The 24,336-nt window shown below is 38.4% G+C and overlaps 1 protein-coding gene across 1 annotated transcript in view; it reads right to left on the reverse strand.

The window, feature by feature from the left end:
- Positions 1-19,479, reverse strand: part of LOC137255622 (ceramide synthase 2-like) — a 34,111-nt gene extending 14,632 nt beyond the window's left edge. The window contains exons 1-5 of the mRNA XM_067793075.1: positions 19,295-19,479; positions 7,805-7,934; positions 7,166-7,272; positions 3,314-3,371; positions 1,697-1,747 (exon numbers count right to left, since the gene is read on the reverse strand). Coding sequence (XP_067649176.1) covers positions 1,697-1,747; positions 3,314-3,371; positions 7,166-7,272; positions 7,805-7,934; positions 19,295-19,479 — 531 coding nt within the window. The remainder of the gene's footprint in view (positions 1-1,696; positions 1,748-3,313; positions 3,372-7,165; positions 7,273-7,804; positions 7,935-19,294) is intronic.
- Positions 19,480-24,336: the final 4,857 nt, after the last annotated feature.

Consider the following 24,336-nt stretch of genomic DNA (forward strand, 5'->3'; position numbering starts at 1 on the left):
CTCTGTAGGTCTCGTCCGATTACAATACAGTATTCCAGCTTTGTACACTTTTTTGGATATTCTGATGTGTTGATGGCATGATGACTGATCCCATTTGATCCAATTTCTGTGTTTTTGTGTTTTTCAACTTGATGTAACAATGTGATATCTTATCATGATTATATCCAAAACACACATTTGTTTTATTTTAATCTGTAAACCAAATCAACCTCACTTTGCCATTGCTACAAAAACCTTAACAGCACTTTGTAAGTAGGTATATACACTTTTAAGCTTATAATGAAGTACATAGCAAATGCTGTATTTCTTACGAAACAATGAAGCTCCATTCATATCCTCAAAACAGCAGCATGTTTTTAATGGAATAAAAACTACACACAATTCAGCGATGACTACTCCTTTGTAAAACATTGATCAATTCATTAACCCATAATTGATACATTAACTTTTATCTTGCAAAGAGAATTTGTCAAAAGGTAGTGTTTATTGTTTGTAGAGGTACTAACGTATACTGTAAAGTGCAGGTGTAAATATAACGTGCTTCCTTCAAAGGCTTAACCAACATTGCACTGGTTGCTCACTGCCTTTTTAAAAAAAGACCACTGAGAGTATACATCAATGTGAAAAAACCCCGAAATTCATGTATCAGATTCCTTTGACAGCTGTAGATGAACGGCGTATATTTCCCTTGTGATAGATACATTCCTTGAACAAGGTAATAGCCTGATATTATTGCTATATCTTTTGTTGGTTATAATTTGCATATTTGTATTTACCTTTTACTCATTTGTTGCAGCATTAAACAACATCATTCCACTTCATTATTTTTTCGACATGAAGTTTTCTGATGCGATATAGACAACACACACAAAGTCGCACCTAGGATATATTAAATGTGTCATTTTATAAGGTTCACTGAGAACAGATTGTGTACTTCTTTATGGGACCCCAAAGTGAATGAAATGTACTCATAAAGTAATTATGCTAGCATTCTAAGTACTGTTTGGAATTGGTTTAAATCTCACAACTGATGATTGGTGCTTCATTACAACCAATCAGTCATAAACAATGACTGGTTAATGTCATTTATGAAATTCTCCTGTTTATGTTTGTTAATTATATATATATATTGTTATATATATACTAGCATGTTAGGAACATAAATTTCCTGGAGTCTTTATGAAACATGATGTTTAAGCAAACAAGTGTTCCAAAACTGGTTGACTTTGATTATGAGTAAAAGAAAAGACAGACAGACAGACAGACACATGTGCACTGACTTTGGTTTCTTTCCATCCAAACATTGTTTACAACTGGGAGATGACGATCTTCAAAATGTTACCTTTTTGTATCATGATAATGAAGATGGAAACACCACTAGGTTAAAAAGATGACTACATTTTCCAATTACTTTCAAGATGAAACAGTATTTCAACCTTGTTGATCAATGTAAGGATACGCCCGTATACAACCAAATGAACTTGCATGTAGTGCAGTAGAGATCAGATCGGAAACCTGTCAAGATTTCTTGGAATATCATCTGTGTAATGGGAGAAATGGGAGAAAACCAATAACAAAAGCAACAACCAGTCCATTTGCTCTGGATCAGGGTCCCTTAAAACTGCAAGCCTACAGTATTTACAATAATTGGTCCTGTTAATCCCCAAGGTCATAATACATAGGTATCACATCATACCTGTTTAGGCCATCCCTTCCAGCAGTTGGTTGTGTCCCACAGCCATGGCTTCTGTCAACAGCAAAATAAGCAGAGAAATCAGTCAACATAGAAAGGCCTCAGTCCACACAGAAAGATGTCAGTCCAGACAGAGAGGTGTCAGTCACAGTCGACATTAGGGAGTCATTTGCTGTCCACAGGGAGGAACATCATTCCACATTCAGAAGTGTCAATACACACAGAGGTGTGTCAGTCCTGCGAACCGTTAGTCCACATAGGTGTCAGTCCAAACACGAGGTGTCAGTCCAGCTAGAGCTGTCATTCCACAGGGAGAGCTGTTAGTCCACGTAGGTATAAGTCCACAAGAGGTGTGTCAGTCCTGAGAGAGGTGTCAGTCCTGAGAGAGGTGTCAGTCCACAAGGAGTGGTGTCAGTCACAGTCCACATGTAGAGGTGTTAGTTACAGTCCACAAAGAGAGGTTTCAGACCACACGATGAGTGAGTGAGTTTAGTTTTAAGCCACACTCAGCAATGTTCTGAAGAGACAATCCAGTGATCAACAACATGATGATCTATCTGTGCAACTGGGAACTGATGACATGTGTCAACTAATTCAGTGAGCCTGACCACCCAATCCCATTAGTCGCCTCTTACGACAAGCTTAGTCGCCTTTTATCGCAAGCATGGGTTGCTGATGGCCTATTCTACCCTGTATTTGCACAGGTACAGTCCACTAGGAAAGGTGTCAGTCACAGTCCACATTGAGAGATGTTAGTTACAGTTCGCACAGGGATGTCACATGGAGAGGTGTCAGTTACAATCCAGAAGGAGAGGTGTCGGCACAGTCCTAAAGGAGAGGTGTTAGTTACAGTCCACAAGGAGAGATGTCAGTTCAAGTGCTCAAGGAGAGGTGTAAGTCACAGTCCACATGGAGGGGTGTCAGTCTTCATGGAGAGGTGTCAAGTCACAGCCCACAAGGAGAGGTGTCAGTCTTCACGGAGAAGTGTCAAGTCACAGTCCACAAGGAGAGGTGTCAGTCTTCACGGAGAGGTGTCAAGTCACAGTCCACATGGAGGGGTGTCAGTCTTCACGGAGAAGTGTCAAGTCACAATCCATAAGGAGAGGTGTCAGTCTTCACGGAGAAGTGTCAAGTCACAGCCCACAAGGAGAGGTGTCAGTCTTCATGGAGATGTGTCAAGTCACAGCCCACAAGGAGAGGTGTCAGTCTTCACGGAGAGGTGTCAAGTCACAGTCCACAAGGAGAGGTGTCAGTCTTCACGGAGAGGTGTCAAGTCACAGTCCACATGGAGGGGTGTCAGTCTTCATGGAGAGGTGTCAAGTCACAGTCCACATGGAGGCGTGTCAGTCTTCACGGAGAGGTGTCAAGTCACAGCCCACAAGGAGAGGTGTCAGTCTTGGTCTACATGAAAAGATGTCAGTCAAGAACATTTCTTTCTGAGGACACTCCTTAACCACAGATGCAATTCTTATGTATGTCCTGCCTCTCAATAAACAGAACTATCATATCATTGCGTTACGAAATTTACACACAAAAGTTCTTTAGCTATTGGAGCTTCTGTAAGCAGATAGGTTTGTCTTCTACCAGTGACATAGCACAATTATGAATTCATGTACTCACATCCCACAAAGTGAACATTCCATATGTGAAGGATGACAAGTAGAACAGCATCTGCCAGCTGAAAAAAATCAACACAAACATGGTCAAAACAAGACACTTGTTCAAACAAAACACATTTCTTGGGAATATACACACAGTCCAAACATAACATGATGCCCTAACAAATATGGGTAGTCAAAATGATACTTCTAGTGACCCCTACCTCTCAAGACATTTATTCACAGCAATCAATATTATCAAAAATATACTTTTAGTGTGGAAATACTACATAATATCAAACATGACTCATATGGTTTGCTTCTCTCTCCCTAACTCCAGTGGAGGAAACATTCGGGTGGCGTACCTCAAACTTAGTAAAAAGACAGCTCGTTTCAAAGCATCGGACAAGCATTACTTGTCACTCTTTCCATTTTCGTAATTTCCAAATCACAAAAACAAACTAATGGAAAGTGAGATATGGTGGGTGGGTAGTTAAGTGTAAGTCAGGTTCAGCATAAAATAATGTTTGCCTCAAGCATATGCATCTTTCCTTATCCTGACTCACACCATTTCTTCCATCCATCAGTAGGTGGTGGGCAGCAAACCTAATTCTAAATTTATGCACTGATCGTATAACCAATGGTAATTGCCAGTCTTCTTGAATCTTGATGAAAAAGGGTACCGCCTTTACTTTGGAACAAATGAATAAGAAGTAAATCGTAAAGATTTCATGGATTTGTAAGAACTATTGCATACACGTTTTTTAATGTTTCATGCTTGTCTTAAAGGAGAATACTAATATAATATTATTTTTTGATATACAAAAAAAAAAGCATCATAAAGTCATCTTCCCTTATTAAAATTCCACAAAAAGTTTGTAAAATCTCAATAAAAAGGCGAAAAACATCCTCAAAATCCCATATACTACAAACACCTGACAGTTAACGGGCAGAGGCGGGTATCACATGATATAACGTCAGATGTGCCTTTTGCCAATGGCTTCCTCTTTTTCTTTGACAGCTGTGACCATTGATTCTGACGCAATAAAAGATGTTCCCAATGACATTTCTGACCTAGATGTTGTTGAACCATACCAATATGAGCAGATTTTACATCATGCAAGCACCTTCAAGTGAAGATGATAAAGAAGAATTTATCAATACATAATTTACAGGATGCTCGAATAAAGGTTTTATGACTTAGTGCTGAAAACTATACTTCAGGCTGTAATAATGATTTGAAAGTCGAGTGATGGGGATATACAAAGTGAGCCATGCCAGACCAGGGAATATATATACATCACAGACTCTTTGGACAAAGTATTGACAAACATAAACATTTGCATTTTTCCTGCAAATTGCTCTGTCCAAACATGTGAAAACAGTTGTGAAAAGTAACTGACAGACATTTGAAACCCATGTATGTTTACCATCTCCATGTTTTTGAGGAATAAATAACACTGGTGAGGGCCGTGAGTTGATTCCATTTTTAATAATTTTAACCAAAACTTTACAAGATGTATTTGAGCGCACAGCATAGTCTACCACACCCATCCAATATCGTCTTATTTGATGCATACTTGCCAACATTTAGAAATAATTTGAAGTATATAGTATGTACCTTTTCTAAGCATTCATAATACCTACCCCCAAATTCCTGAACCACTGAGTAATGCAGGCATGATTTTTCCATAAAATACACAAGTAACTGGGAAGGAAATTTGCTTATTCTTACGAAATAATCAATGCATGGAGAAAATGACTTTACTATCTCTGAGGAAGACAGTTTCACATACTTTTGACCACTTCAACGACCATAACAGAACACCAAGGCAGCATATAATAAGTTACAATTTTAAAATCTTGACCACTTCATGTGACTAGGTATGCATCCACATGCCAGTATAAATTGAAACTAAGTTTTGTACAACTGTAGCATTAGGTCTTTGGCACTATGCAGACTCAAGGCACATTTGACGTCACGAGGGGAAAGGTCATGCGAGTTTCAGTGGAATATGCATAATGGCTGAAGCTTGGATGAAACATGAAAACATAAATATACAAATTTCTGAATTGAATATTTGGGCATATGTTACTGTTGACTTTATCTTTCATTCAGTTATTGTAATTCCCTCATAATCTCTTTAAGAAGATGCTCCACTGTCTATTGGACAGTAACCCGACTTCAATCAACTTCTGAGTGAACATTATCTTTTTGAAGGAACTGTCAAAGGTTCAAATTGAAGAATAGCGACAACTTCTGTAGCATATCTAAGGTACAGGTTGACAAAGACTGAGTATCAGACTTCCACAAATATCCTTCCATAATGAATGTCATGAAGAGATAACTTGGATGTTAAAGCTACTTCATTTGGATTGAAGTGAGTCCAGCAGCTATGCAGGCTCTGAGAATTACCCCTCATCCAACTAATAAAGTTGTTCTTGAAAGTTCTGAAGAAAATTTGCCTCATAGTGGCATAAATTACTCTTGAATGTACTTCTGAAAGTTAAATAGCATTCTGGATCATTCTCTGCACACATTTTCGAGGTAAAAGTTCAAACAGTACGTGCGAATGTTAACTTTCTTGATTCAGTAAACTGTATTTTGATTGGTCACATCAAAAGGTTAGCTGACACGATCTTCTACAAGACTCAATACAGTACTGAGCCTAGGTTTACTTAGACTACGTGAAGTTGAGAATGTCTGTCAGTTCATACAATTCAAACATCAACTGTAGAAGACTTGCCAACTTGTTGTGCCTTGTGCTCTGATGCAGAAGTCTTTTACTGTAGAACTCCTGACAATAAAGGCCTCAAGAGATATGTCTCTGATAACCACTTTGAATTCTAGCTGGTTGCTGTGAGGAGACTTCTCTGCTTTGGACCATAGTCCTGCCATCGCTTCTCTGTTGAAGTGAGGTCCTAACCATGCAATGAAGCGTCTATGTTTTGATGTAGGTTGTTACAATCGCTCTTCTAAACAAGTTCCTCTGCAGGTATTTAATCTCATCTTCCACCAATACGTATGTGTTTCTTTGGATGTGACAGAAGACAAAACTGGTGATTCTGATGATCCAGAAAATTCTTCTTCTACTCCTTTGTGTTGATAATTTCTCACAATTTCTTGATTGAATTCTTTTTTTGTTACCAGGGTGACTAGAGAATACAACATTTACGCTGCTAAAGGTCTAAGCTGCATAAATGTCTGGGTCTGCGTGAAGGTTCTGTGATGAATAGCTGATGATGCTTAAGAAAGCATGGGCAGCTGAAAGAATGATGAATGACCTTCCAATTATTCTGTTATAAGCACTGGGAGACTTTGCGATGGGTAGGTCCCCTGAGTATTGTGGTCATCAACTAATGTGACAAGGTTCAAATCCCCTGAAGTAACAGTTGCAATTGCCGATGTGGACATCTTCTTTATGGTTTTCTTCAGCTTTGTTGGTTTCTGAAGATTGTTGTTCTTCACGTAACAATATATTTTGTTACAAACAACCTTTGCAACTGTTTTAATAGCACTTTCGCCAATGATAGAGCGGACTAAATGAGAAACCTTTACCAACTGAACAGAATTCACATTATCAGACTGAACATCTTCCTCAGAGGACTTCATAAAACCTTTGCAATTTTGATAGGATGGCCTGGATTAGAAAACACAGAATTTTATTGCAAACCTTCCCATTTGACTAAATGGAGGCAGTGACAAAACAATACACTTCTTCAAAACAATCCATTTGGTCAAATCAAAACAATTGTATAAAGACAATCCATTTAGTCAAAACAAATGGCTGATCCCAGCTAGATAATGCAGTTACAGTCAAAGATTACAAATGATATGCATACTGAGAAGAAAAGTGTGACAGTTGAGGTGTACCTCTGATCGCGGAAACGAAACAGGTTGCTGGGCACATCTTTCAATCTACGCCTGAAAAACCATCTCTGGACTTGTTTTTCAGTCATATCGTTCTGTTTTTGTGCTTTCTGAAATGTATAAAACAAAATTCAATTAGTATTATCGGCCCACCCATCCACTGACAGGATATTTAACTTGTAAACCTTTGAGTGAGTGAGTGAGTGAGGTTTTAGGCCGCTTTGTGCAATATTCCAGCAATAACACGGCCGGGGACACCTGAAAATTTGTGAAATGGGCTTCACACATCGTGCCCATGTGGGGAATCAAACCCTGGCCTGCAGCATGAAGAACAAATGCTTTAACCACTAGACTACCTCATAAACATTAAATCCCCTCTATCAGCTTATACTTTACTTGCAGATCCTCCCTGTTCTTTACTGATAAAACTACTTTATGGAGTAGTAAATCCTATTGCAATCACAACTGTCCTTTAGTGGCCTAACTGCTGTGCTATGTTAAGTAGAAATACTGGGTGGTTTATTTGGCCTGATCCTGCCTTCCCAGATGATACTACTGAAGTTTAATCTTCAGCTGCTTATCTGAGTCTGTCTGCACACTGGACTATGAAATACTGTGAAATAGGAACAGATCCAACCTTACCTCAATGTCTGTCTTTGTCAGACGCTTGCCCTTGATATGCTTGTACATGGCCTCCAAATTCTGGTTAGGCACAAGATAGACATGTCGGTCTTTAAGGCCAAGGCTCTTGGCTATTGGAACAACAATAAATCTGAAAAACAAGTTCAAAATTTACTTGACCATCAGAATAATACTACTTCCTAGAGGGAGTCCACGTTCAGCATCTGTAACCTGCAATACAGCAAGTTTTGTACATACTCTGCATGTCCAAAACTATCACACATACTCCATTGTACTGTGCGCATGCTGGTGTACATAAAACATACACAAAATGACTGAGATATATATGGGTTATGCATATAGCCACGTATGAAAGAAATGTCAATGTGCAACTCATATGGAATTAGGAAATGCAAGACAAAGGGACCTGATTTGTGCAATATGATGGCATTTTCTAGGAATTCATTCAGCTTGCATTGTATCCGCACTACAAGTACGCAAGGCATAAGTCCAATACAGACAGCTAATAACTTGTGGTGGGAGTACAGCCTATTGCTGTGTATGAACCATGTATACCCAATGAACACATAGTAGACTTGTATTGCACTCGACTGACTTAGGACGACAGATCTCCAGATAAGCTTTAGGCCATGTGAGTATCGTACCCATACATGTGAAACTAAGTGGGTATTTCCAATTTCAAGTGGGTATCTATACTTTTTTATACCTACCATATTACAAAAATTTGGGAAATTATTTCTAAAAACAAGTTCAAGAGGTGCAACATGTTTTCATTTGATAATAGAGATAATACAAGCTCCTCCAGGTTAAAGATGAATAACAAATAATGCTCATTTGTAGCTGATAGCTAATGCAGATTTATCCACTCGTGCTTATCAGGTGCCTTAGTCTATATCTGTTTTGGTACTGCAAACAGCTAATGTTACAAGTTCATCTATGATATCACTGTCAATTGAATCTGATTATGAAACACAGCCCTTGCCTATAAATTCATCTAGCAGTCCTCTCATAAAATTGTTTACTGTTTGTAGAGTGAAAAAAATAGATATTTTAAGTGTGTTTAAGCATTCGACCATGCTCTCTGGACATTATCAATTGTTTACATTGCATGTAGAAAGACAACAGCTAATTCACTGGTTGTTATTCATAGATGGGTCAATCAGTGACGGGCTTGTGGCCAATCAGTGAAGGGTGAACAAACCATGACTGGTATTCTACCTTTGTTGCGCATCTTAAATGCATTTTCAATTATTCAAGATACATTATGCACGAAAATTTGGAGATGGAAAAACTTAAGGTTTGGTTTGATTGGCTCGAATTGATATGATCAGCAACTTGATGTTGATGTACTTATGGGTCAACACACATTGTTATTTTGACATAGCATAAACGCAAATAATTATACACTGGCATTTATTTTGCTTTCATATTTCAACTCTTCTGCCATGTATTATGCGCAAATACGCAGCTTATCTGGATCTCTGGGATGATTCAGTGCATATTTATAAACTTACACAAAACGACTGACATGCATATGATGTGAGAATTGTGAACATAACTGTGTATGAAATGTAAATGCACACCTCATACAGAATTAGGATATACAGTGTGACAGTGCCATTGCATCATGTAACAGCTATTTACATTTACGTGTCGAGTTGCCTACCGGTACTTGTTACATTTATCTTATATCTGCACTTGTTACATTTTTGTGTCTATACTTGTTACATTTATGTCTAAGTTTGTTACATTTATGTCTAAACTTGTTACATTTATGTCTGTACTTGTTACACTTATGTACAAACTTCTCACACATGTCTAAATTTGTTACATTTATATCTGAACTAGTTACATTTATGTCTGTACTTGTTACATTTGTCTAAACTTGTTACACTTTGTTACACTTGTATGTAAACTTGTTACACTTGTGTCTGTTCTTGTTACATTTATGTCTCTACTTGTTACATGCATAAATGGCCACTGATTCTGAAATTAGAAGTGCCGAAAGTGATCAGACTTTGTGCCTGCATAAAATGCCTGTGGAACATGGCATGGCTCAGCAACTTCCTGGACATGTAATTGAACTTCTTGTGTAGTTTAGATTTAATGTGTCACTGAATGCAGTCCTCATCAAAAGGTGTCCATTACATTCCAACATGCCATCACAATAACAATGATATCAAGTGCTGGGATACACAGCTGGTGCGCTAGTTATTATTCAGGCAATATCATGCATATGTCACATCTTGTGCATTATAACCCTTAAGCACACACAACAATGGGCACTTTGCACGACTTAATCACCAGGCAACCAACCATTTATGTGCATACATAATTACCACTGAACATATTAGTTGAAAATTCATTGTGAAAGGTGAGTGTGTTTTAACTTCTGAATCTGAGTGTACATGAACAGTGGGAAGCTCACTAAAGACCTCTGTCCTGGCAGTGTCCTCATCTGCTTTCAGAGAGTGCCTTGTATAGGGATGAGGTCAGAAACTGGGGGTGTCTACTTATACATGTTTACTTAAGAGTATCAGTAAATGTGAAGGTAGGCAGGTTTCTTGGACAGTCAGGCTGCCTAAAAAAAATTTAAAATTTAAAAAAGTGTTTCAATAGTGACAAGAGCAGATGGACTTTCTCTGTAATTTTTATAGAAAAAAAAGTGACTAGGGAGTAACATGTTTTTTTTCTCTCTCTTAGAAATACAGCTTGGGCAGTAGAGCACGTGTTAATGAGTTGTAGATTCAGTCACATTTGTTTTACAGACACTCATTATCAGGATGTGACCAAGTCAAAGTAACTTTTCTTAAACGGCAATAAAAAGTTGTTACGTGCACAACAAAATTGACACGCCAACTTGATTTCACTTTCTCTATTTAGCCAATTGAAAACAGTATCTGCATGGGACACCTACAGACAAGTAAGCAAACAAACAGGTCAGATAGGTTCTACTTTCAGTGTTTACAAACATAGGCCTGCCCCTGCTTATCACTGATGGAGTCAGAATACTTCGGATATGGTCAACTACATGGATTGTTATCGGAAGCAAAACATATGCTAAGACACTGAGAATATCAGGGACATGTAACATGTATAGAATTGAATGCAAATTTTGTGAGACAAGTACACTACCTTTTATTATGAAAATCATGATATCTAGCAATGTTATATCAAAAGTTAATTTTGAAGTGTGATTGTCAGTTGGTCATAAAGAGTATTCTACATGCAGTGGCCAGTTAAAACACCATGACTGATGACGAATAGTGATCTGAATGCTGGTACAGTGGCCATGTCAGACCCCACGAGAATGTGCCCACACATCATGCCATCAATACTTTATCTCTCCCAAGTGTGTCTGTGATTGTAATGATAATGATGATGGTGTCAATCGCTTACACACCCATTTCACTGTTTTTCAGGTATCCCTAAACATACGTAAGCTATAGTTTGACATCAAAATGTGGACCTGTTTTTTTTGTTTTTTTTATAAATAACTCTCCATCCAATGATCCAATCAATCTCAAACTTTGCAAGTGGATGTTTTGTCAAACAGCCTAATCATATTGTAAATCACTGATTTTATGCATTTGTATGAAAGAATCTGTCTATGTAACTGTCAACAAAGCAAACAGCAGAACACAGACGACTTGCAGAGGGAGGGAGCCAATGACCTGTAACAGCGGCAGTGTTGGGTCAGAAAGGTAAATGCATGTGGAGTTCATGATAGCTACCTGCTCACTGCACAGTGATAGACCGTTTGGTTCATTCACATTGTCGTCATGAATGTTTTACACCACACTAAGCAATATTCCAGCTATATGGCGGCGGTCTGTACATAATCAAGTCTGGACCAGACAATCCAGTGATCAACAGCATGAGCATCGATCTGCGCAACTTGGAACTGATGACGTGTCAACCAAGTCAGTGAGCCTGACCACCCGATCCAGTTACTCGCCTCTTACGACAAGCATAGTCAGCCACCTTTTATGGCAAGCATGGGTTGCTGAAGGTCTATTCTACCCGAGACCTTCAAGGGTCCGTTATCTTCTGTATTTACTCTGAGTATAAAGAATGCACCATCATTTAATCATAATAGGGTTAAAAGTATGCAGTGCACAAGCATCAGGCAATTACATGATAAACAATGTCATTTCAACACATTAAAATCATTCTGAATAGTAGACCGTTTATGTGACTATGCACCAACGATGTAACATAACTTGTCGTCTAACATCCCACTGTCCAGTCCATGGAAAAACATTGACTAGTTGTTATAATCCCAGCATACAAAGATATGATCAGTAATATTCTGGTGATCAAACACACCTGATTATTGATCAGTAACAGAACACTAACATATTCATCAAATGTAGCCATAAATTGTGTGGGACTATCTGGGATCTTTTCATTGTTCATTTTCATGATCATGATGATCATCATTTCACACTCTGGAAAGGTTTTTGAGAAAATCACAAACTGTGTTTGATGTTGATTTATTTACTTGCACTGAAAGTTATGGCCAAAATATCTCACTTCTCAGACAATAGTTTGAAGCAGCAAGTTGGAGTGAAGAACTAAACAGCTTATTCCTGATGAGAAATAGTGGCATATCATTATATGGACAATGGTATAGATTACCATTATCACTCAGCCATGAATATAATTATTAAATAGAACACCTTTATAAAACAATGTTTAATAATGTACCATGAATATATCTTGCATTAAATAAAACCCTTTTGTAAAATAATATTTAATAATCTCCAATAAATATACATTGCATTAATACAAACACACATTTATAAAACAATATTTTACAATCCCATGACTATATCTTGCATTAAATAACACACTTTTATAAAACTATATTTGATAACCTCCCATAACTATATATTGCATTAATATGGACACACATTTATGAAACAATATTTTACAATCCCATTAATAATGAAACCTTTATAAAACAATGTTTAAAAATGTCCTATGAATATATATTGAATTAATAACTCCACATCTTTGTCAAACAATGCCAAATAAAATAATATGTGGACAAGACTTTGGTGGGCATCAGCGGGTGTTTGATGGACCTAGCGCTGGAACGGATACTTGGGTACTTGAAGTTCAGATAATAACTTGCCTTTTCATTATTGACATAACATACATCATTGGTACTGTCCAATTTATTGAGCTTATTATTAATGACAGTAATTTACCTGCACATGAGTAGTGACTAATCAAGTTACAGGTGCTACTCTTTATATTAAACACACCTAAATTAATTAGTCTAAGATCAGTTTCAGTGTCTTATTGCCATCCTTTCAGGTTTTCTAAAATAATCTGTGTCAATTCATGGTTGAATAATCAGAAAGTCGACAGAAGCGCTGTATTCCCTACATGTCCAGGTATTCGATTCTGATTCAGGTAAATACATGAGGGTACTCGATTCCTTTCTTTCCTACCCCTCCCAGCTCTAGATGGGATATTGGTTGCACTGTAATCTGCAAACGTCCACTCTACTTCTCGTCTGTTAACTTTAGAAACATAAAATACACTCATACTAAGCACAATAATTATCATTCAGGCCATGTTAAAATGACAACCAGTATGAGTGGGGTAACACTTATCATATAGTATTTGTATCCTGCTTCAAGTGTTTATATAGTCAGTGTCTGAAATTAAGCATTGAAGTCAACAAGTCCTTGTGAGTGCTCTCCTGATAATTTCTAACAATTTAGGGGGCCTTACATAATGCTGGAGGACCTAAGGGCCAACTTTAATTTTGACTATTGTATAGAGGACCTTTGTACGTATACACATTATGTGACAAAGTAGATACAAGGAATGTGTCCTGATTAACACCATGACAGTTGACATGACTTTTATCACACAGTTACATGTCCACCCTGAGCAACTATATATGACTTTTATCCCTCACCAACTGTATCCTGACCCTAACATTGGACTGTGAGTCAGTGACTGGTGTGTATCATCAGCCTATCACATAGTTCCACTCCTACGTACTTTGTTACACAATACTGTTTGTAGCCTGATGCTGCTGATCAGGACAGGTCAAGTACCTCTCACCATACATATGACAAGTGATAGTGTTTAAGTTCCATCACAAAAACAATTCATGGTCATCCTATCAACTGTTTCACTCCTCACACTGGGTAAAACATTTCAAACTGTTCCCTTTACCATGTTGTGATAGTGGTTTATATTTTCAATCAATAATTAAAGGCAGACTCAGGTCAAGTAAAACATTTGGAAGTGAGTGAGTTTAGTTTTATGCAACACTCAGCAATATTCTAGCTATATGGCGGCAATCTGTATATAATGGAGTATGGACCATACAATCCAGTGATTAACCGCATTAGCATCAATCTACACAACTGTGATACAATGACACGTGTCGACGAAGTGAAGAAGCCTGACCACCTGATCCCATTAGTCGTCTTTTATGACAAACATAGGTTGGCAAAGACCAATTCTATCTATCTCCAGATCTCAATGCACATGAACTCATTTAAAACCTGGCGAGTAACTTTACCAAATGCACTTTTGTCTCGCACATGTGCCTCACTATGGTGCAAACTGACATCAATGACTAAGGCTTGACAACTTGAATGGCTATGAAATTCTGTTTGTAGCACACAGGATTAGACACTTAAGAAAACTTGAATGTCCACAAGTCAAAATAACTGTTCACACACACATTAGCACATTGCTCAGCTGATAAAGACATCACTGCTGAGATACCTTGAATCTAAATGTGACATGAAGTTACAAACATGTCATATGAAATAATGTTATAGCTGAAGACCAATAACATTATTCAAAGCTGATTTTCTTGCTGGTGTTTGTAATCACTACATTTTTATGAAGGGAGTTCAAAGATAAAGAAATATTGTGCGCCATAAAGAAGGTATGATCCTAGTGAGCGTCACAGTGATTTCGTGAAGCTTGAATAATGAGTATTCATGTACTGACTGTGTTCTCACATGTGAAACAAGGAAATTGTGATACACCTTTCATAATAATATGCAACACATTATCATTTAATAATCTGTGTCAGTCTCAGTTTACTGACAAAAGTCAGTCAGAAGTCAGATAAGATCATTCCACATCTTATTATCTGTTATGACTTACAGATAATTAACAACTTACAGCTAATTAGATCAATAAAAGACAAAATTTGTGTCCCTTGATTTTTCATTTGCATACCAAAACAAGTTGATAAGGTTATCCAGAAGGATAAATACATGTTGAAGAGTGTTTACATCTCATACAGATATCACATCAGGAACAAAATATGCAGTTTGTGAGGTTTTGGTCTGACACAAGCATGACCACCATTGGATATGCAGGAAGGAGTGAGCAAGGAGTCAGCTACTTCACGATTACAAAACCTGGGTCATTCAAACCCGTGTATATGCCCTATAACCTCACCAGGTGCTTAATGGTGGATGAGTTCTATAACTCACATGTTCCCCAATGTCATATTGTGTACTATTAACATCAGGTTCAGTATGTTTAATCTAAGGAATAAAGTCATCAACAAAACATGAGAAACCCTTTACTTCATGATTCCTTGGACCTCAACAAATGCAACAACAATAAATATATGAGAAACCCCTTCCTCCATCCCTTTGACTTTAACAAACCCAACAAATGCATGAAAAAAAAACCCCTCTCCATGATTCCTTGGACCTCAACAAGCACAACAACGATAAATACATGAGAAACCCCTTCCTCCATGCCTTTGCCCTCAACAACCATAAATACATCTGGACAGGTAATTTTGCAGTGGATGATATGTTCTACCTGTGCTCATGTCTGTTTTGAACTCTGTGTTAAGCAGACTGTAGAATCTTTCTCTCTCTCTCTCTCTTTCTCGCCAGGTAACTAAAGTTTATAACCCTTCCCCCCGCCCCTCCTCTCTCTGGGTTACTGAAGATTATAACATCTCTCCCTCTCTGAAGATTATAACATCTCTCTCTCTTTCCCTGAAGATTATATCATCTCTCTCTCTCTCTCTCTGAGAAGATTTTACTGAAGATTTTAACCTCTTTCTCTCTGGTTTATTGAACATTATAACATCTCTAAACCTTCCCTCTCTCTCTTTCTCTCACTGTACACAAATGATAGATTGCATGCAGGCATGGTTATTGACACTTGTGATCATGCTCTCGTATTACGCAGCCAGAATAGTCCCATACACAAGATAGTTCAAATATAGACATTGAAACGCTTCACTGCTGATTGTATAAACAGCACTTTAAAATCCTGTGACTAGCACATAGTTTGAGTTTTAGTGAATGAGTTCATCTAAGCAATATTATTTTAGGTCTTACATTTATATCATCCACTGTCCTAACTTTCAGGAGGAACCATGACCAGATTAATTTGCCCAAGCACCTGTCACAGCCTTATCAATGGGAAGGTGATTTGGGGAAGCTGATTAGAAGATGCTGACCCTGAAAGACTGGCTATGACTCAATACATCAATTATCAATTATTGATGGAGTGACTGAGGTGTACAGCTTCTGATGGACGCAGCTAGAGAGAATACATGACATACTTAACCTCTTACCATACTGTTATAGGATGTTGGGAGTCATGACAAGCAAGTCAATACACACACAATGCAGACATTAGATAGTCATCTATTAGGTGAGTGTTTAAGCCACTGATAAACGAAATAACAGAAGCCCAAATAGCTTTTGGATGGAAACCTTGTGAAATACACAGATTTCTAGCATTTGTAAACCTAACATAGAGAAGAACACATCAACACATTATCTCACTTTAATATTTCAGAACTGTGGACACAACAACCTGAAGGAAGTGTGTAGGAAGGGTTCCACGGATGATTGACAACACGGTATTGTTCAGTAACCTGGTATCAAACATGTAAGGGCTGAAAGGGCTTGCCAGTTCATCAGGATGCAGTTCTATTCTTGCTCTGCTAAATTTATGATGCTGACACATCAACATGAAGTTAACTCATTATTCCAGGCAGACAACGCATTCAGTCATGATTAAGTCAGGATTATGGGTAGACATCAAACATACCCGAGGGTGTAATGTGAGAGGGGATACTGAGGGTGCTTGTGGGAGTAGCCAGTGCCTAATTTGCAGGATGTGATGAGCCACCCTGGGTGTTGTGTGGGATGTGATGAGCACCCTGGCTGTTGTGTTGGATGTGATAAGCCACCCTGGGTGTTGTGTGGGATGAATCACCCTGGGAGTTACATGAGGGGGGTCTTAAAAGGTGTTGCGTGGTGCTCCCCCAAATGACACACAGATCATCTGTACTGTTACTATGGCCTACCTTTACAGCACCAGGAACTTTAAAAACATGTTATAATACTCTTTTACGTAATTGTAGGTGATTGGGGTTAGGGTTAAATTTAGGGTAGGTTAGCCTAACCCTAATGTCCTCACGAGAAGTTGTGGTGCGGTATTCTAAGATGCTCCGCTACTATTTCATAGCAGGAACTAAGACTACCGAAATCATAACCAGTACAGTTTTTGAAAATGGCCTATGCCTTTATGCTGAAGGGGTACGTACTGGCAATTATCAAATTTCTTGCCTGGATCTTAATTTTGACAACATTCGTTTTATCAGATATTCCAAGTCCCCCAAAAAATATAAAATTTTAAAGTGCTCTCCCTCTCTCTTAAAGATGTAAGGTATTTAGTGATGGTGAGAGACAGATTTCAAAATCTCCACATTTTGCTACCAATTGGTACATGCAATGATTTAAGCATGGTCTTGTTTGACATTGATTGATAAATGTAATTCCTACCTTCAGCACTGAATATAACAGATTGCTTTAGTGGCTTGTTCTGTTGCCTCATAATAGTACATTTGACAATTTTGACATGATGACACTACAGTACTTTAGAATTCCACATTTCCTAAACTAAATTCATCTATATGGGAACTGTTTTTGTAATCCATTTTGGATTTACCCAAACTCAATATCTGAATGAAGTATTAATATCAATGATCTTATATTATTTACAATATCTTGTGTTTCACACTTTAGGTTAATAGTACTGCATCATCTACATAAAATAATATAAGCATACATTGACACTTTCTCTTCACTCATGAAATTCATCTGGTAGTAACATCTCTACAAGGGTATGGAACAGTGCAAACTAAAGAGGCAAACACGTTTTTTCCTTGCTTTGCACCTTATTTACACAGGCAGAAATTTGTAACATACATACGATACATTATAAATCAATACCATGTAATTTGATAACCTTTACCTGATGTGTCAAAGTATAATAATTTCAAAATACAGATCAGAGTGCTGGTATATAAAACAATCGTACTATGTTAAAGTATGGGATTTATGGCCACTTTAGCCTAAGATTGCTTTTCACAACAGCATTCTCATCACCAATTTCTGTCAAGTGCTTTTTGGAAGTCTGCAAATGTATACAATATTTTTATCAATACTTTCACTACTTCTGACAGGCTATAGAATGTACATTTGTGACTGTGATCCTAGTAGAAAACAGAACGTGTTTACAGTAAAACAAGTTTACCAAAACTAAACAACACAAAAGCAAAAGATATACTAGTTGGCCATAAGTGAGTCATTATTGGTGAAAATTCCCTAGAATTACAACAATATATGTTAATTAACTGTTGCAAGAATAATTTTCACAAACTGAGAAGAAGTCACTTCATTTTGATATTTTGCAACAAAATATCAATCATCTTCAAGTACATGTACATAATTTTCTTTCATCTTTCCATTGATCAGTTATCGATTGTCACCTGATTAAGCACCATAAATAAATACAACTCTAAATTTACTCCATAGACAACCATGTTAAACCTGATTGGTATATCTAATATATGTTGCTTAAATTGTTGTAGTTTTCTTAATAATCATCGGAAAACTGAATGCACATTACGTGTATGTAGCGGAGATGATTTCCCAGCAGGTACATTAATAAAGCAATTTGACTGAAAGTAAATGTATGAAAAAAATCCTTAAAGCGTTGATTTATGTATGAATTTTACTAACTGATGACTCACTTGTGACCAACTACTGTAGGTCTGTAATTTCCAGCGTCACTGAGATCCATATCGTCATATACACTTGCTTAACTCCACCAGTACAACCATATTTCTGAGAAGACACCTGTGTCAAGAACTATACTGAAAACGTTTATCATACATATCCATGAATATATCAATAGTGACTTTTCGCCATGTGCTCCACCCAAAAGTCAAAACAAGAAAACGTTTATTCATTGGTGTTCAAGTTGGCAATGAGTTTCAATGGCCGAGGAAATCGTTTCGCTGAAAGGGGAACAAAATAATTCTATCTCTTTGGTCAAAACACTACACGTCTGGTGAATCATGAGTCAAATTCTACTCGGAAAGATCAGCCGGCGAGATCAGGATGGGGATATGGAAGACTCGGGACGACAGTTGAAGCTGCCTTGGTTACGTACCTCTCGTAAATATATCGCATTCCCAGTAGCAAGAACCCAACAAAAAATGATATGTTCATATCGGAGAACTTTGGGTAATATATATCTGGGTCTGTGCTTTCCAAATCTCTCCATGATGTCCCGTTAGCGAACCAAAACGTTTCACTCCAAAGCACATTTTCTACCACTCGAATCATCGCCGCCATCTTTACCGGTGTATGGATGAAACTGTTCCCGGTGCAAAAATACAACAAGCATCCACGGTGATGTTCGTTTGTACTCCGCGCAGGTTTTATATGCGGTAATGTGCGAGGCGTTTAGTTTCTATATGCACTCTGTCAGCCACAATACACCTAATGCTGGATTGTTTACACCAGCCAATGGCGCTCCGTACGTCGCAGTGAGGTTCTCCCATTATGAACGCTCCTACTTTTGATTTTTTGTGACATACACGCATACGTATTTACTGTGAACTATGCCATAGTCAAGAAATCTGTGACCCCGCTACACCAACACATTGCGACATAGGCCGAGTATAGCTGTTGGGCTCGTTCTCGGCATTGTACCCCAGGTACCTTTCTGTATACAGAAATGTACTATAGCCAAAGTAAATGTACAGAAACGTACCCGGTACCCTAAACAGCAGAGGAGTCCACTTTTCTTAAGCCAAAACAGCTTTGGCAAGGGTACATTTCTGTATACAGAAAGGAAAGTGGGGTACATTTCTGTAGTACCTATGCCGACAACGATCCCTTTAGCCCATATATAAACTGAGCGCATCGCCAAGCACTCAACCGCAGTTATATATTGTTTGTTGTTTAGGCTGTGCTAAGCAGCATTCCAGCTGTAGGGCGGCGGTCAGTAAATAATCGAATCTTGACTATACTAGTTAGTATCCTCTTTTTGAGATGGGTTGCTGAATACCAGTACTAACTCGGATTTTCATGCACATTACCGTATTTATATTAGGAAGTAAGTACTGCGCTCAACCGTGCATGTGCATGTGCATGTGCATGTGCATGTGCCTCGTGCATGCATGATGCGCTTCAGTTGGCCACATCCTTCCCAATCGTTTTTTTCATAGAACATTACGTTCTTAGCAGGACAGCATTCATGCGTTATATCATTCAAACTTATGAAGTAACAGAGACTTAACCATTTAACAATCCCTGCAAATATCCTACCAGAAGCCCGTGTCTAAACACAATTACCGGTATGTGTAATCAGGTATTTTATCTCAGTGCTGTTATCCATGCAGTGTCCTTTGGCCCAGTATATCCTAGCTCCTGTAAATGATTAACCGTATCGCCTATTAGCAGATTATGGTAGATTGGTATACCGTGGACCTTGTTCGTTTGACAATTACATAACAATGTAAGGCGACTCAGCCAAGATAGCCAAATTATTCTATAGACTATTACACTAACAACTAGTCTCTGAAATGAACATATTTTACAGAATAAAACGGGGCGCTGGGGTAGCCTAGTAGTTCATGCGTTCGCTCGTCACGCCGGAGACCCGCGTTCGATTCCCCACATGGGTACAATGTGTGAAGCCCATTTTCTGGTGTCCCCCGCCTCGATATTGCTGGAATATTGCTAAAAGCGGCCTAAAACTAAACTCACTCACCCACTCACTACAGAATAAAACTCATATTAAAAACTATAATAAAATAAAATATAATCAAAAGAAGCCCTGAGACTTTCTTCATATTGAGAAGCCATGGAAATCTAGACTTACCACATTTTCTAAACTTTCTCGGGCTTTCATGGATATATTTGCAAATGGGTCTTTAGAGTCTAGGACAGACTTCTGTTTCATCACCTGCATGCTGTTTGTTATTCTCACTATACTACTGCTTCGTCACCTGTATGCTATTTGGTATTCTTACTATACAACTGCTTCGTCACCTGTATGCTATTTGGTATTCTCACTATACAGCTGTTCCACCGCCTGTATACTACAACATATGTCATATTTGGGATTTCACTTTCTTAGTAAAGTACAAATTCTTGATGAGTCCCATATGGGGATTCGATCCACACGGAAGTCGTTGTGGCTGAGTGGGTTAGGCGTCTGACTTTGTGTGCGGGCGATTTGGTGCCTGACTCTGAGGCTTCGGGTTCGAATCCCGGATGGGACTCAACCAAAAACGTACTAGAATTTGTACTTTACTAAGAAAAGTGTAATCCCAGATGTGACATATGTTGCACTTGACCACTTTCTAAAATGGCATTGCGTAATCATAGTATGTATGCTATTTGGTATTTCCACTATACAACTGCTTCATTACTTGCATGCTGTTTGGTATTCCCACTGTACACTTGTTTCATTACTTGCATGCTGTTTGGTATTCCCACTGTACACTTGTTTCATTACTTGCATGCTGTTTGGTATTCCCACTGTACACTTGTTTCATTACTTGCATGCTGTTTGGTATTCCCAATGTACACTTGTTTCATTCCTTGTGTGCTATTTGGTACTCCCACTATACAACTGGATTAATTACCTGTATGCTACTTGGTATTCTCACTAAACAACTGTTTCATTACCTATGTACTATCTGATGTTACCTGTGTGGTATTTGATGTTGTCTAGGTACACTGGCTTCATTATCTGTGTAGTATTTGGGATTGTGAGCCTGTGACCTGTATTTACCTGTTGTTGTGAATGCTCACCTGCTGATGACCACAACACATCAATCATACACAAATACTTTTGCTTGTTTCTTGTCACCCCAGCTTAATAACGGTGTAGGAATCCACACGGAAAAGCCGCTGTGCAGCACCGCAACAGAGGGTATACAGTTGTGTGTCCCTTTAAACGTCCTCTGTGCCTTTCAAACACCTCTGAGTGTCGTGTTGGGTAAATACTTAAACAAACGACCTCAGGGATAACGGCCTCTTGGTTACTGCATATAGCAACGTGTAGATTGAGGTTAAGAAAATTGTCTCTCCACACAATCAACAAGAGTTTGCTATCCATAGGATCATTTGCTTCATAATCAACTCTCCACCTTCTTCAGAGCTGATCTAGGAATGATTAAATACTTAGCATGTAGATCTACTGTGTTAGTACACTGTCGTCTAAATTCTTGTCTTTACACGGAAGTGAGTATCATCCTCGAACTTGAAAGTATCCCAACATCGATGAAAGTATCCCAACATCGATGAAAGTATCCCAACATCGATGAAAGTATCTTCTACAAAAGGTGGAAGAATCTTCTGCGAAAGTACGTTAGTTTCGTTAATCAAAGAACTTGGAAGATTATGAGGAAACATTACATGCAGCGGCATCTGGAACAGTGTGGGGAAGTATGTGTGTATCAACATATAGTGTATGTACGTACATCAGGAACAGTGTGGGGAAGTATGTGTGTATCAACATATAGTGTATGTACGTACATCAGGAACAGCGTGGGGAAGTATGTTGTATCAACATATAGTGTATGTACGTACAACAGGAACAGCGTGGGGAAGTATGTGTGTATCAACATATAGTGTATGTACGTACATCAGGAACAGCGTGGGGAAGTATGTGTGTATCAACATATAGTGTATGTACGTACATCAGGAACAGCGTGGGGAAGTATGTTGTATCAACATATAGTGTATGTACGTACATCAGGAACAGCGTGGGGAAGTATGTGTGTATCAACATATAGTGTATGTACGTACATCAGGAACAGTGTGGGGAAGTATGTGTGTATCAACATATAGTGTATGTACGTACATCAGGAACAGCGTGGGGAAGTATGTGTGTATCAACATATAGTGTATGTACGTACATCAGGAACAGTGTGGGGAAGTATGTTGTATCAACATATAGTGTATGTACGTACATCAGGAACAGCGTGGGGAAGTATGTTGTATCAACATATAGTGTATGTACGTACATCAGGAACAGCGTGGGGAAGTATGTGTGTATCAACATATAGTGTATGTACGTACAACAGGAACAGTGTGGGGAAGTATGTTGTATCAACATATAGTGTATGTACGTACATCAGGAACAGCGTGGGGAAGTATGTGTGTATCAACATATAGTGTATGTACGTACATCAGGAACAGCGTGGGGAAGTATGTGTGTATCAACATATAGTGTATGTACGTACATCAGGAACAGTGTGGGGAAGTATGTTGTATCAACATATAGTGTATGTACGTACATCAGGAACAGCGTGGGGAAGTATGTTGTATCAACATATAGTGTATGTACGTACATCAGGAACAGCGTGGGGAAGTATGTGTGTATCAACATATAGTGTATGTACGTACAACAGGAACAGTGTGGGGAAGTATGTGTGTATCAACATATAGTGTATGTACGTACATCAGGAACAGCGTGGGGAGGTATGTGTGTATCAACATATAGTGTATGTACGTACATCAGGAACAGTGTGGGGAAGTATGTGTGTATCAACATATAGTGTATGTACGTACATCAGGAACAGCGTGGGGAAGTATGTGTGTATCAACATATAGTGTATGTACGTACATCAGGAACAGCGTGGGGAAGTATGTGTGTATCAACATATAGTGTATGTACGTACATCAGGAACAGCGTGGGGAAGTATGTTGTATCAACATATAGTGTATGTACGTACATCAGGAACAGCGTGGGGAAGTATGTGTGTATCAACATATAGTGTATGTACGTACATCAGGAACAGCGTGGGGAAGTATGTTGTATCAACATATAGTGTATGTACGTACATCAGGAACAGCGTGGGGAAGTATGTTGTATCAACATATAGTGTATGTACGTACATCAGGAACAGCGTGGGGAAGTATGTGTGTATCAACATATAGTGTATGTACGTACATCAGGAACAGCGTGGGGAAGTATGTTGTATCAACATATAGTGTATGTACGTACATCAGGAACAGCGTGGGGAAGTATGTTGTATCAACATATAGTGTATGTACGTACATCAGGAACAGCGTGGGGAAGTATGTGTGTATCAACATATAGTGTATGTACGTACATCAGGAACAGCGTGGGGAAGTATGTTGTATCAACATATAGTGTATGTACGTACATCAGGAACAGCGTGGGGAAGT

Source organism: Haliotis asinina, chromosome 11 (assembly GCF_037392515.1).
Source record: "Haliotis asinina isolate JCU_RB_2024 chromosome 11, JCU_Hal_asi_v2, whole genome shotgun sequence".
In the NCBI taxonomy this organism is placed as follows: Eukaryota; Metazoa; Mollusca; class Gastropoda; order Lepetellida; family Haliotidae; genus Haliotis; species Haliotis asinina.